The sequence below is a fragment of the Doryrhamphus excisus genome, linkage group LG3 (genome assembly GCF_037039965.1).
Source record: "Doryrhamphus excisus strain RoL-2023G ecotype Guam linkage group LG3, RoL_Dexc_Guam_v1.1, whole genome shotgun sequence".
NCBI lineage: Eukaryota > Metazoa > Chordata > Actinopteri > Syngnathiformes > Syngnathidae > Doryrhamphus > Doryrhamphus excisus.
Window position 1 is genome coordinate 25,918,281 of NC_136359.1, and position 15,653 is coordinate 25,933,933.

At 41.8% G+C, this 15,653-nt stretch overlaps 1 protein-coding gene across 1 annotated transcript; it reads left to right on the forward strand.

The window, feature by feature from the left end:
• Nucleotides 1–65: 65 nt before the first annotated feature.
• On the forward strand, nt 66–15,344 carry LOC131127725 (3-hydroxy-3-methylglutaryl-coenzyme A reductase-like). The gene is made up of 20 exons (XM_058069897.2): nt 66–225; nt 1,104–1,272; nt 3,065–3,176; nt 3,249–3,336; nt 3,412–3,496; nt 3,713–3,818; nt 5,801–5,907; nt 5,982–6,101; nt 6,176–6,336; nt 7,216–7,466; nt 8,272–8,438; nt 8,985–9,179; nt 9,258–9,416; nt 9,530–9,687; nt 9,757–9,862; nt 9,936–10,106; nt 12,172–12,312; nt 12,650–12,808; nt 13,744–13,898; nt 14,456–15,344. Exons 2-20 carry the CDS (start codon nt 1,108–1,110, stop codon nt 14,496–14,498), a joined length of 2,649 nt encoding a protein of 882 aa, XP_057925880.2. The 5' UTR covers nt 66–225; nt 1,104–1,107; the 3' UTR covers nt 14,499–15,344.
• Nucleotides 15,345–15,653: the final 309 nt, after the last annotated feature.

Below are 15,653 nucleotides of genomic sequence, written 5' to 3' on the forward strand. Positions count from 1 at the left end.
GGCCTATTGGTCACCGAAGCAGGTGATTGGCTCACGCCTCGTATGATGTAGTAGCGTGCCATGGTTCCATGAGGTCTCGCTTAATTGCAGAATCGGCTCAACTTGTGGGGATGTTACTGACGCTGGGAAGGCTGGGAACGCTGGGAAGGTCCTATCCAACCCACATGACGCCATCAGCCTTTATCATCGAGCCCGCCTCACATTTCACTCTCGTCATCCTCACAGGTAAGTACTCTTTCTGTTCGAGCTCGTAGTGTTTAGCGTTTACTGTACTTGGAAGTGATCCAGTAGTACTGTAGTTCAAAGAATAAAGTACTGCACTACCGTCGTTACAAAGCCAACGTGTGAGGTAGTTAATGCTTTCACTTTCAACAAAAGCAATCATTGTTGAGTGGTTAGTTGCAATGATCTTCATCTTATTAAATGTGTCATCAATTCATTGAAATACCACTTCATTTAATGTCAAATATTATTTCATGAATTACTATTTCATAAACTTAATGAATGTATATTAATTGACAAGTGATTTTTTTTAATGGTGTATTATTTATTTCATCAATTAATGACACATGTAATAGCACGTTTTTCCAATTGTATTTATTTAAAGAGATATTCATTAATGTCATTCATTTCTCTTTTTATTGAAATCAGTACTTCTGAAATAGTGTCGCAGGACTCCCCGGGATTTGAATTTGTTGTACTCAGCATGTAGTTTGTATGTTTCACTATTCTCTCCAGTTTGTTGCATTTCCAGGGTTTCATTTTTGAGTTCAGTCTGTACAGTACAGATGAATAAATAGTTCTTGAAATTTTATAGAAATTCATCCATCCATCCATTTTCTATACAGCTTATCCTCGCGAGGATTTTAATTTTAAATGCATATAAATGATAGAAGTAAATCAACCTTTAAAGTTACCTTTACCTTCATTGAAGACATGATGTTGCAGAAGATCAACATGGACACCACCTTGGTATTTTGCTATTTTGCTAAGTGTTTATTTATCCCTTTCATTCATTTATACACACACAGGTCCCGAGCACATACACCCAGACAAATTCATATTCTGGGAAAATGTAACAAAACTATTGTGTTCCCCCACAGGACCATGCTAACCCGTCTGTTCCGTATGCATGGCCTTCTGGTGGCCTCCCATCCTTGGGAGGTCATTGTCGGCACAGTCACCCTCACAGTCTGCATGATGTCCATGAATATGTTCACTGGAAATGACCAGATCTGTGGCTGGAACTATGACTGCCCCAAAACAGATGAGGTGAGAAAATATGATGATGCAATCTGAAAAAAAAACCACTCCTAATTGATAGATATGACTTGAAAATACAATGACCTGGATGAATGAGAATAGACACAGGTAGAATAGATACTTGATATCTATAGCAGTAAGCAGTGGTGTTGCTGTACATGACGATGATGGCTAGGTTTGCTTTAGAGATGACAAAGTGTATCACAAGCGGATCAGACATTTTGATGAGCCTGTTCATGGCCCGGTATCGTGGAGACAAAGATCTGATCAATTCTGTTATGCGCATTACATGAGAACATGCAATCTTTGGGTCGTACACCAAAGTTACACCTTTATCTGGAACCATTTTCAAGCTACAACCTTCCCAAATAGTCAACTAGAAAAAGCGCTGGTGCTTGAAGGGTTATGCCACAAAAATCACAAAGCACACAACGCTTACTCAAGCTGTGCACACTTGCCTCCCAGACTATTCAGAGTGGCTTTAGTCTGAAAGAAAACCATTTCTCCAGGTGGAGAATTGAACCCAGGTCTTCCAAATGTGTGGACAAAATGCTAACCACTCGACCACCTTGCAGCCCTACTGAATCCAATAGGTTTTGTCTGCATTTAGACTGCATTTAGAGGTGAAAACAACATGCAAAACAGAGAAATGTTTATGGGTGAAAAACAAGCAGCTGTGAATCTGGGAGACTTGCAGAAGAAATAAACCACTGGTGTTCTAAGTGACGGGTGTGGAACAGGTTGGTTCCATTTTGGCTTCTTTTGCAGCTGTGATGAGAAACTACTGAATTCTGAAGTAACTCATAGCAAAAGGTGTTGTCCTTTTGGGTGTCGTTGCCACGTCATGTATTTGGCAACAATCATGTCTTCAATGAAGACCTATTATGCTCATTTTTCCACCCTTTGTCTTGAATTGTGGTCTCCTATAGAGCAGCTACACACAATAACTGCACAGAATTTTTTAGATTTTGAATCTGCACCTATTCCCGCTGTATTTCCTTTCATTTGTGCTTCCTGCCAAAACGGTCTGTTTGAATTTATTCCACCCACGGCCCGCCTCTGGGAAGTCCACCCCTCTGTGAAACCGAGCGTTTTGAGCCATCCCAAACTTCTTTCAGGGCTGACTTCCAAATGCCCACACTTCATGATCTGAAATGTTAACATCGTTCAACACGAGAATACAAGATTTTAAGTGCATGTATAGGTCAGAAACGTGGAAACAGCATAATAGATCCCCTAGACCAGGGGTGCTCATTAAGTCGATGGCGATCTACCGGTTGATCGCGGAGGTGGTACTGGTCGATCGCGGCGTGACATTAAAAAAATATCATCCTAGCATCAATGCCGTCACTTGATTGATATACAGGGCAGCCATTCAGATGACAACTGAATGTTGCCCTTCGGGTGACCAATCAAATCAAACAACGTCTCTAAGTGCAGCAGAACTTACCATGTCAGCCTATCATCCATCCCCGTTACTTGATTGACATACAGGACAACCAGTCAGATGACAACTGAATTTTGACCTTTAGGTCACCGCTCATGCGTAAACAACGATGCAAAGTGCTAAGCTAGTCGGCGAATTGCGTCAGATTTTAAGCCCTCGCTAAAGTTTATGGTCACTAAAGTGAGTGAAGTAGCTGGACCAATAGCTGGAAGAATGACTGTATTTGTAATGAATGTAATGTGTCGTACTTGAATAAAATATGTCTGCTATATGTAAGGATATCACATCTCGATACTCTGTGAAAATGTTCTTTTAAGTTTAACTTGAAAAACACATTTGTTCTTCTGTTGACAGCAAATCCTCAGCAGTGACATCATCATCCTGACCATCACACGATGCATTGCCATCGTCTACATTTACTTCCAGTTCCAGAACTTGAGACAGTTGGGATCCAAATATATATTAGGTATGAAAACTTGTTGTTGTTATTACACGGGAAGATGATGGCACTGATGTGGAATCACCGCTTCCCTTGCAGGCATCGCAGGCCTTTTCACCATATTTTCCAGCTTTGTATTCAGCACAGTGGTCATTCACTTCCTGGATAAAGAGTTGACCGGGCTCAAGTAAGTTTGTGTACTGCTTTCACACCATTACACGTAAAAAAGCTCAGAGGTTGATTGTTGTGCTACGTCTTCCAGCGAGGCGCTTCCATTCTTTTTACTCCTCATCGACCTCTCGAAAGCATGCACTCTTGCCAAGTTTGCCCTCAGCTCCGGTTCTCAGGTAACAATGATGATTTAGTGCTGCCGTTTATGTCATCCTACTCCTTGTCTGTCTTTATTGACTGTGTTTACATGCGCCAGATTAGCACAACAGGGAAACACGGAAAATAAAATATAACAATGTGTAATAGTAAAGGTAATGGAGTTTTCAGATGGTGTATGTTTTTGCTTTTATTCCATATACGTCTCTCCAGAATATACTGTATATTGTTTTCAGGACGAAGTTAGGGAAAACATTGCTCGAGGTATGGCTGTATTGGGACCGACCTTCACCTTGGATGCCCTGGTGGAGTGCTTGGTGATTGGGGTGGGAACCATGTCAGGTAACGTCTGACCTGCTGATTGCAGTGGGGTTTTTTCCACGTTCACTTAACGGGTCCCTGACATGACTGATCAACTTTGCTTAAATATGTTACTGTTTGCGTTTACTGTTTACTGTTTACTGTTTGGTGAGCACGCAGACCGCACAGCTAGGAGACCCGAGTTCAATCCCATCTTCTGTGTGGAGTTTGCATGTTCTCCCCGTGCATGCGTGGCTTTTCTCCGGGTACTCCGGTTTCCTCCCACATTCCAAAAACATGCTAGGTTAATTGGCCACTCCAAATTGTCCATAGGTATGAATGTGAGTGTGAATGGTTGTTTGTCTATATGTGCCCTGGGATTGGCTGGCCACCAGTCCAGGGTGTACCCCGCCTCTCGGCCAAAGACATGGGATAGGCTCCAGCCCCCCCCGACCATCGTGAGGATAAGTGGTAGAAAATGAATGTTTGAAAATATGTTCGGCATTGTTCGATTGTTGTCATTCTTAGCTAGTTCTCGCACTTGAGCCTCATTTCCGGTATTGACATCATTGGGGTACTATCACTTGGGTAAACAAACATAGCGGTGAATGAGACAGAGGATGTCAAGCTTTGTCACTACGATGGAATAGTGTTTAGAAGATATCATGAGGTGGCCGTCCATCTGTCTTTTGTTCACTGTACTTAGATCATCTTGTTGTGTTATACTTTCCTCTTTTGGTAAATAAAAAACAACTTACAGTATCACTCGGATACGGTGAACATCCAGCAGCAACACATATTGGCATGACAAATATTTTGATCATTTGGCTCATCTATCAGGACTACAAAAAACTACCATTTACTGTTTTCATTCATTTCATATTTCTGCAACAAATTTCCATTTAAACCTATTATATGTCAGCATATAAAATGCATTTTTTAGGCAATTCATCAAGACTTTTCTAAAAATAATTTGTTCCCACCTTGAAAATGACAACCATTTCAATGTCGTCCTCTAGTGGTGGAAATTAATTGTACATTCCAGTTGTTCCACCTGAGTGTAGTGGTTAGCGTTCTGGACTTTGGAGTGGAAGCCTCGCGTTCGAAACTCCACTCGTAAGCACCATCGGTATTTGTCAGGAAGGGCATCCGGAATACAGCATCCAAAAAAAAAAAAAGCTGAAAGAAACGCTCCAGTTATTCTAACCGGTGACATGCCTCAGGCCTTAAATTGGTTGTCTCTCAATTTAATGGTTGCTGCCTTTCCATCTTCAGGATTGTGTAATTGTTGAATATATTCAGGCAATTAATTTTACCGCCTCGTTTCTCAAACTATTCCAACATCAAAATGTTGGGCTCTTTCAGGACATCTAGACCATCAGGAATTTTCTAAAACGTCCCACATTTTCAATAAATGAATGTTTCATGTGATATTTCTCTCATAGAAAATGAATGGGCTGTTCGTCGTCGTCTACCAAACTGATAGTTGTTGGTTCAATGCTTGTTAGTGAATACATTTCATGGTTTCAGTTCATCTTCAGCATTTCAGCATTCACATCACGGTGACTACACGTTATTTTGGCGTCATTTCAGTGCCACTAAATGAATAGTAAATATTAAGTATTTGTAGCTATTCATTTAGTAGTAATGGTAACTATGAATGACTTTTTCTGTCAGGTTCCTACCGTTTACAAGAATTGGTACTCATCCCTAGAGTAACAATAATATTCATGGTATGAATGTGATGAATGTTTTTAGGTTTCATTTGTCACGATGTGGGCGTGACCCACTTGTGACAGCTCTTTTAGTTCCTGGGTCATGCCCTTATTTTGTATTCACTTCCTGTGTTGCTCCTTTGCTTGTTGGGTCATTGTTGTTTTTATGTCGGACATGCTAGTGAGTTGTGCTGCTGCATAGCATCTGCATTAAAGACATTTTACCTGCAATGGGGTCCTCATCTCTGCATCCTGGGGTCCATGCCCCAACGTGACATCATTCCTAAATAGAATTTGTCTATCTTACAGGGGTTCGACAGTTGGAAATAATGTGCTGCTTTGGCTGCATGTCTGTTTTGGCCAACTATTTCGTCTTCATGACATTCTTCCCTGCTTGTGTCTCGCTGGTGCTGGAGGTAAGACTTGACTTGGTTTGACTTGAGATGCTGGTATTGACGCATATTGATGTTGATGTTGTTTTTTCCTGGAGCTGTCCCGTGAGAGTCAAGAAGGCCATCCCATTTGGCAGTTGAGCCACTTCTCCAGAGTGCTTGAGGAAGAGGAAGACAATAAACCCAACCCTGTCACCCAAAGAGTCAAGATGATCATGGTAGTAGCTGTCGTACATCCAGTGTCATTTTCCTTTGTACTTAAAAATGCGCTGCGTGTCTCCACTGTCTGCAGTCTCTTGGCCTTGTGATGGTCCATGCCCACAGCAGGTGGATCGCTGATCCGCTGTCCTTAAATACAACACTTGGAATCCCACGTGCTGGCATGGTCAAGCCGCACCTCTCGCCAAGGAGGATAGAGCCAACGATACCGCTGTGGCACTATTACCTCACTCGGTATGGACGTGCACACACTGAAACAACATGTATGTGCATGCACAGTTTATTTTTCCATAAAACCCATCTCATACACAACAAGTCGGTAATCATTTATAAATAGTATAATAGGCCTATTATGCTATCATTGAGATTTTGGTAGTCCTTGAATGCACCATAGTTGTGTGCTGTGACACTTCATTGACTTGAACTTTGATTGAAGAGATGGTTCTGGAGCTGAATCTCATCTAATCATACTTAGTTAGTAACTTAGTACTTAGTAACTTACTTTTATTATTTTTACTTATTTTTATTATCCAACATCAAGCTAGCAGGAACATATCAATTACTTGCATTTTTTTACATTTGCCAATGGTCCTGATAAGTGGCCCCACGAGTTGGGAAAATTGGGTCATGTGGATATAAGATATGCCTATATTCGTCCCTCAGTGAGGAAATTTGCATTGCACAGCAGCAAGAGTACAGAATCAGTTAAGCAGTGCAAAATACACAATATAGAAAAATACACAATATAAACAACCCAAGTATTAACAAAATCAACAGTTTTACCAAGAGTTATATGCAAATACAGTATGTAGATAATATGAAATATATGACCAGTCTATACGCTATGAGATCTTGCTAGTGAGTTAATGAGGCATTATAGCAATACTTCACATAGAACTTAATATATTGCATTTAGAGCCCTAATATTGCACATGGATATGTTCATTACATTACTTTTATGTTTACAACTTTTCAATTTTATGTGGATGGGTTCACCTTGCTCATTATTAATATTCCCACACGGGCTTTGGCATTTGGCTTTGCAAGCAATCTTTGTTCTACCACGCTACCTTGCATTGTTCCACACGGGGTTCCGTTCTGTGTGTCCCACAGATTGCTAACCATGGACATAGAGCAGGTCATCTGCCTGGCCTTGGCCCTGCTGCTGGCAATCAAGTACATCTTCTTTGAGCAAGTGGAGATGGAGTCCACCCTATCGATAAAGAACCCCATCACAATGTCCACATCCTCCCTGATTCCACAAAGAGCCACGGAGACCTGCTGCAGGAAGGAGCGTCCCCTACCGCCCCATGTGCCGTCTCCCAGTCCTCATCCTGGCACACCCGCTAGCAGAGACCACAGAGGTAGGCCTAGGTTTTTACATGCGCACTCACAATCTGATCATGATCGGATTTCTGGAGTTGTGGGTTATTGAAGTGATCGTCCAGCATCAGCAGCGTCATCCAATATCAGATGAACACCTTTCATTTCTTGGTGCATGTACACCTGATCTCATTTGATATGTTCTTTTACATCAGCACACGTGTAAACATTGCAGATATATTTTTCCAAAATTTCATTTTCACCTCCATGATGCCGTTCCTTTTCTTTGGCGCACTACCTCTTGGGAGACGTAATGAAGTATAAATAGTGAACAAATATTATGTGTATGTTGTTTTTCTTCAGTGTAGCTGAGCAGGCACACTGCATTTTTGCATTTAACAAATATTTTCAATTGATTTATGATAGCACATTCATATTCACATCTGACATCCTGTATGTCAGCATGTCAAAGCAGCCTGGGGGTAATCAGTCCACCGCTGTAATGTGTGATTTAAACATGTCAGATCTAATTACTGTGGAACCTTGGTTAGTGTCATGAATCTGTCCAGAAGGTCAGACTCTAACCAAAAAATGTTTTTTCCTCTACAACGATTCCATACATTTTCAACCTTAACCACAAAACACACTAACTGGGGCTTATAGTTGAACAATTGTAAAACACAATTGTCTGGCTACACACAGAAAAATTAGTCATTAACTGATGATTATTTTTATTGACATACATTATCAACATTGTGAGGATAAGCTGTAGAAAATGAATGAATGAATAATTCCTTCTTATATGACACCAGAATCAATTTACTTGTACTCCCCTTGCCTGATTAGATGAGGTCATCCGCCCCCTTCTTGTCCCTGTCCCTGATGGTGATCCCAAGAGCATCTTTGTCCTGGAAGAAGAAAGGGAGGAGGTCAAGCCTGACGTCACGGAGACCTACCCACCCTTGAAGCCGAGAAGACTGGAGGAATGTGTGAGCATCCTCAATAACCCTGAGGTACGACGCTAGCATAAATGTATTCTCTCAGGTTCGCTAGGCGGCGATCACGATCTCTGCTTGGCTTCAACTCCAAGGTCACGGTGGCGAATCAGACAAACAAAGGTCATAAGCCGTGTGTGTAGCGTCTGGGGAGCTTAGCATCTCCATTCTTCACCAGGGGTGTCTAAAGTGTGGCCCAGAGACCCTCAGGCATACTGGGAAGCCCAACAGAAAGTTACCCAGCATACCTTGGGGGTTATAAATGAGCATAAAATAGTCTTTCAATACCCCCATAGCACTTCCTCAAGCCAAGTTACAGATCATCCCACCGTCTTTGAACGCATCTTCTGAATGTACTGTACTTCATCGTTATCCTTAAATGCTTTATTTAAGCAAAAAAAAATCATTATATATTATTATATAATCATTATATTATTGCCAAATAATCGTCTGTATTCAACCATAATTGGTATATTTTTATGAAGCTGTGTAGTTTGAAGTGGTGGGATTACGGTATCATTTTTATTATGAAATATCTTTGGCCAATCAGCACCTTTTCTGCAGCAAGGTTCCGGTTTCCTGAGCGATGCAGAGGTGATGCAGCTGGTCAAGTCCAAACACATTCCTGCCTACAAGCTTGAGGCCATGATGGAGAAACCTGAGAGAGGCGTGGCTATACGGAGACAGATGATCTCGGCCAAACTCCCTTCTCCCTCCGCGCTCTCGTCGTTGCCGTTCACGGACTACGATTACTCCAAGGTGTGCTCGCACTCCCGCCAGCAACACCAGAAGTCCATTTTGCTTCGTATTTGACCAAGATGTTCACGGCTCCTCCAGGTTATGGGCACCTGCTGTGAGAATGTCATTGGCTATATGCCTGTGCCAGTGGGCGTGGCCGGGCCTTTGCATCTGGATGGGAAGCAGTTCCAAGTTCCCATGGCGACGACTGAGGGATGTTTAGTGGCGAGCACAAACCGGGGCTGCCGAGCAATTGCGGTACGCGTTGTTCCTCTCGATTCTCAAAAGGGAATCTTATCCAAAGTAATAGGAACCGCTGGACTTCTGAACCCGCATTGCGTGTGACAGGCTTTGTTTTCTGAACGTTGCAGCTCGGAGGAGGAGCCAGCAGTCGCATCCTGGCCGACAGAATGACCAGAGGACCCGTGGTGAGGTTGCCCTCGGCCTGCCAGGCTGCTGAGGTCGCCGCCTGGCTGGAGAGCACAGATGGTTTCCAGGCCGTCAAAGAAGCCTTTGACAGCACCAGCAGGTTTGATCTCAGTTGCGTGCGTTGTCTGCATGTTGCTTCGTCATCATCATCATCGCTTCATGTTGCCAGGTTTGCTCGGCTCCAGAAGCTGTTGGTGGGTCAGGCTGGAAGAAATCTTTACATTCGTTTTCATTCAAAGACGGGTGATGCCATGGGGATGAATATGATATCAAAGGTGCGTGAGCGCGTCAAGCCGGCTTCATCGAGCTTGTGGGTGGCATTGACGCCGCAGTCGTGTGCTCCTGCAGGGAACGGAGGAGGCACTAAGCAGACTTCAGCAGCACTTTCCTGACGTGCAGGTTTTGGCTGTGAGCGGAAACTACTGTACAGACAAGAAACCAGCCGCCATTAACTGGATCGAAGGCAGAGGCAAATCTGCAGTCTGTGAGGCCACCATCCCCGCTCGTGTAGTCCAAGAGGTACGGTCTGTCCGTCAATTAGCTCATTAGCACGTCAGACCCCACAAAACGGTAGTACAGCAGTGCAGCACGTCACTGCTGTACTACCGTTTTGAAGCTCATGGCTGGTGAGGCACTGACTTTTCCGAGCCTCACTGACCTTGCCAAAACCACGGCCGTTTTGGAAAATACCGTGCTGTGAATAAGTGTGAGCAAGTGTTCCTGATTTCTTATTTTTTGCATGTTTGTCACGCTTAAATGTTTCAGATCATTTAAGAAATGTAAATATTAGTCAAGGACAACACAACTGAACACAAACTGCAGCTTTTAACCCTTGGATGACTGGACCCTACACTCTTCCATAAGTGGGTCAAACATGACCCATACTAGAATCAATACCAATTTTGCCATTTTGGTTAGGAATAATCACTTGTATGATATTTAGGACCACACAAGAATGATTTCATGTTCGAAACATCTTAATTTTTCACTTTTTGACATGTTTGAAAAAGAAAATGACCCCGTACACCAATAGAAAATGTGAGGATCCATTGTGTGCTGCATAGGGGATGCGTGCATCTCACACCCAGAAGAACTTTAGGCCATACTCGGCTTGGACAAAAGTCTAGGTCATCAGACATTTCTGACTCGGAGTCCGACCCCGTTACTGCCTCTCCATCATCCAGCATCTGTAGGACCATTTCAGCTGTGTATCTAGCAGCCAAGGCATGGATGAGGAAACAAAAGAGTAATGGCCAACAATACATTTAGCAATGTTAGCCAGCCAGTGTCAGCTAGTTATCAAGTAGGCTAATTTGTTGATAATACTAACAGTCATGAAAGACACATACACAATATCATATGAAGATAATACTTCCATGTATTAGCACTTGATGTGTCAAATAATCTTCCTGAGGGGTGACACTTCTGATATAGTCTTTGTGGTCTACACTTAATTTCTTCCTGACAGCCAAAGTTGATAAGAATCAAAGGTTCCTATAGAATTGGATTCCATAGAAAATGCATGCGGCTCATTTTTGACACACTTATCACAAATTTCTTAAAATGTATAAAAGGTAAGTTAAAAATGTGAATGGCATGATATCAAAAACATGTTTTTTTAGGAATACCTGGAATATGAAATGATAAAAATCTTTCATTACGAAGATATTTCAAGAAAACATGACCCGGTCATTTTTCACCCACTTATGCATCTAAGGGTTAAAGGAAACTTATTGACTGAGAAAAAGTCCAAGACTAAGAAAACCTACGTGGTCCTGTTTGGGAAAAGTGACAACTGTTAAAAGATAACTGAAATTAAATGAGACGGTTCTAAAGCCGTTTGAGTGACAGGCATTATTCACACATGGCAAAAACACGGAACAGTGTTTTGATCTTCCCAGGAGTTCAAAATTCAATCAAAATGACCCCAAGAGCGACTCATCCAAGAGGTCACAAAAGACCCCACAACAGCAAAAGAACGACAGGCCTTACTGGCCTCAGTTAAGGCCAGTGTTCATGACCCCACCCCAAGAAAGACACTGGGCCAAAATGTTCTGCATGGCATTAAAGTAACAAAAGAACACTAACAATAAAATATGGTGGTGGTAGTGTGATGGTCTGGGGCTGTTTTGCTGCTTATGCAGCAATTGTGCAAAGATGAGCACTGCAAGAGTCATTGCAAGTTATCACAAAGGCTTGATTGCAGTTGTTGCTGTTAAGTGATTGGGTTTAGGGGACTTTTTCACACAGGGCCATTTAACTTTGGGGTTTTTTTCTCCCTTAATAACAAGTTTCATTTGAAAACTGCCTTTTGGGTTCAGTTGTGTTGTCATTGATTAATATTTCAGTTTAGTTGATGATCTGAAACATTTAAGTGTGACAAACATGCCAAAAAAGAGATCAGGACAGGGCCAATACTTTTTCTCACCACTGTATATTCTTTTCCTTGATTGGCTGGTGACCATTCCAGGGTGTACCCCGCCTCTCCCCCGAAGTCAGCTGGGATAGGCTCCAGCTTACCCCCGCGGTCGTAGTGAGGATAAGCGGCATAGAAAAAATGGACAACTTCAGCTTTCTTTTCTAGGTTTTGAAGACCACGACAAAGGCTCTCGTGGAGGTGAACATTAACAAGAACCTGGTGGGATCCGCCATGGCTGGCAGCATCGGTGGATTTAACGCACACGCAGCTAACCTGGTCGCAGCCATCTACATTGCCTGCGGGCAGGTAATCTACTCTTCCTCATCTCTCACGCAAACACAGCCATCATTGGCATCATTTCCAGCTGGATCTTCAACACCACTACTGCCACCTAGCTCTGGACCACATTTACGGCAACACTCAGGAGCACAAGTCTTATGAATGTCTTATTTTCTCTTATTATGAGGGTAAAGGTGACAATAGGGGTTTTATTTTATATTTAAAGGGCTCTAATGAATTTAGAAGGTTGCAAATAATTTTCTTGGTGTTAACTATTAAAATATTTGTGGTATGAATTAAATTCTGCATAGCAAATCCACTGGCCAATGAACGGCTTGGTTACGTAAATATGTATGTACGCCAGGACCCTGCACAGTCAGTCAGCAGCAGTAACTGCATTACCCTGATGGAGGCGTCGGGCCCTGTGGGAGAAGACCTCTACATCAGCTGCACCATGCCCTCCATCGAGCTTGGCACAGTCGGGGGTGGCACCAACCTTCCCCCTCAGCAAGCTTGTCTTCAGGTATTTTCATCTTCAGATGTTCTCATATAAAATGGGAAATTTGGCTTAGGTACAAGTTTTTTTAATGCAAAACAAGCATAATATTATGTTGGTTTGGACTGCAGGTTACAAACATAAGTAGCGCAGAGTATATACAAATGTTTAATTTTTTTTTTTTTTTTTTTTTCAATAATGCACCTCGTACCGAAGTACTTGGTGATATGAGCATCCAATGCCATAATGGGTACCATAGTAAGTGTCAATATAGTGATATGTGTGTGTGTATATATATGTATATGTATATATATATATATATGTGTGTGTATATATATATATATATATATATATATATATATATATATATATATATATATATATATATATATATATATATGAAAGTGATGAAGGAAGACATGATTGTTGCCAAAGATGCCATGTGGTAGCGAGCTCAACACTGGTGTTTCCTATGAGTTATTTCTTCAATTCAATAGCGTTTACCTTTTTTTTTTTGTACCAAAACTTTGGCACTTAAAACTTTATTTGGCTCCATTTTGCCTTCTTTTGCAGCGATCAAACGAAAAGCAGAGACACGCGACTGAATGTTGTATAACCCTATCAAAACAAAATTAGGGTTCAGAATGTCTCCAGTGAGTGAATGATACATCCTGCTCTTTACATCCAGAAAGTAATCATATTATGCTACAGCCTAAATCCAAAATGGAATACCTACATTTATACCCCATAGTGACACATGGAAAATGTTATTTTAGATTCTTTGTAAATGTAGTAAAAATGAAAATATTTTTTTAATGTGTGATAATGGAACATTTTGTGTAGAATGATGAATTTCAAATGATTTGACGTTTGGAATACGTCTGGTAGGAGTACTTTAAACTGTGTGTGTGTGTGTGTGTGTGTGTGTGTGTGTGTGTGCGTGCGCGTGCGTGCGTGCGCAGATGCTGGGTGTGCAGGGTGCCAGCGAGGAATGTCCAGGAGAGAATGCCCGGCAACTGGCCAAGGTGGTGTGTGGCACGGTGTTGGCTGGAGAACTGTCACTCATGGCTGCCCTCACAGCTGGTCACCTGGTCAAAAGTCATTTGACACATAACAGGTAAATAAAAAGATACACTATATGATATTATGATTGCTAGGCCTGGCACCATAATGGATAAATCCATTTATTGAACAATCATTTAAAACAGGTCGACAGTTATGAGAAATTGACATACATGTGCACGGCTACCGTGGCTTGGAGAACCAGAATGGACAGCAGGAAACGCCACCCGCTGTAATCGGGGAAGGTGCAATAATGTCTGATGTGCTATGTGCGTCCACGGAGGTCGCAAGGACCAGAGTGCATAGTCGGGGGCAAGAGGAGTCGCTGCTGTGCAATTATCGACCAGAAAATTGTATTATCGTGACAGGCCGATTGATTGATTGATTGCTACGCTATGTTCTGCTATTTCGCAACCAACTGAAAGCAACATGAAAATGTTCAGCTCATTCAGGACACTTTGTCTTTCACTTTCATCAACCCCAACTGAACACTAAAAATTGGGTGTCCGAAAGGCTCTTAATGTATTTGATTTCTTATCAGTTTTTAATGTAATATACGTATGGCTTCATGACAAAGGGAGCTTCTAAGATGCATATTTCTAATTCAAACAGATCCAAGGTCAACCTTCCAGACAGTGCGGGAACATGCACCTAAAAGGTCCCCTCAGAGCCGGACATGGTCTCTTCCTGATCAGCTCATCCAGGACGATACGGGCACACTGATAAAACGGATGAAACGTCTCATGGCAGAATTGAGGGCATTTCCATCGATCAGTGTGTACGGAATCAATAAATAGATGTTTGGATCACATATATTACGTTTCAAAACAATCAAAGTTGACAGTCATTTGTTGCATTTGGGATGGCCATAGATGAAGTCATTTGGCAAGTCAAGTGCACATCCTCACGCTGACACGTTATTTTTTTTACATTGATGTGCCATGTTAGGAGTTAAAAATATGCCACGGGCCAACACATGCTGCAGCTCTCACAAGGCCCCCAGGCCAGACATTGGACACCACTGCCTTAAGAGTTGTACCAGCGTTCAATGGCGGCATCGATAGCTTTATAACCTTCCTGGTGGTGTGCCATCGTATGGTTTGAGGGTTCCACACTCTGGAGTGTCACATCATTGAAAGAAGGAATGTTTAGGACGCTGCAATTATTATGGGATTATTCATACGCTGGCGGAGAAGTGCAAAATGCGTTAACAAAAAGCAACCGCCCAGAAGGGGAATGTACAAAATGTGATCCCGGTTGGTGTTGGTACATGACTTTTCTGGTGTGTCTTTATAGCCCAAAAGTGCAAAACAAATGACTGTTAGACCATCCTGAAGGAGATTATACACCTGTTGTGTCCTCATTATCCTACAGGGATGCATCAATTATTATTAATAATAATTAGTATAAAAATTATATTAAATATACATTATATTCTATGTTATATTTATTATTATATATATATATTATATATTTTATAGTATATATTTATATGAATATTCCACTACACCTAAACTAGAGATGTCTGCTATTTTCTAAGGCACAGGACTTGATGACTGAAGTGGCAATTTTAGTTTGGGGTTTTGTACATTCCCTCTCCAGATGATGTCATTGTCATTTGGGTTGCTTATTGTTTACGTTTTGCACTTTTCAGCCACGCAGCTGACAGCTGTACTGCTGTCTTATGCAAAATATCTTCAAAGATTGTGTTTAAATTTATGGCTCATTTGTCCTGAATCCAAGACAGCTGAGCTTGCATATTTACTAGCATATTTTGCCTATATTTTGTAATAAAATGTACTTTTCAGCA

Excerpts from the sequence above, each read along its gene's own strand:
- LOC131127725 (XM_058069897.2), top strand. The coding sequence starts at position 1,108 with ATGCTAACCCGTCTGTTCCGTATGCATGGCCTTCTGGTGGCCTCCCAT. Across the intron at positions 3,177-3,248 it reads GGGATCCAAATATATATTAG|GCATCGCAGGCCTTTTCACC; the intron begins GTATGAAAACTT and ends CTTCCCTTGCAG. Across the intron at positions 12,809-13,743 it reads CTCAGCAAGCTTGTCTTCAG|ATGCTGGGTGTGCAGGGTGC; the intron begins GTATTTTCATCT and ends GTGCGTGCGCAG.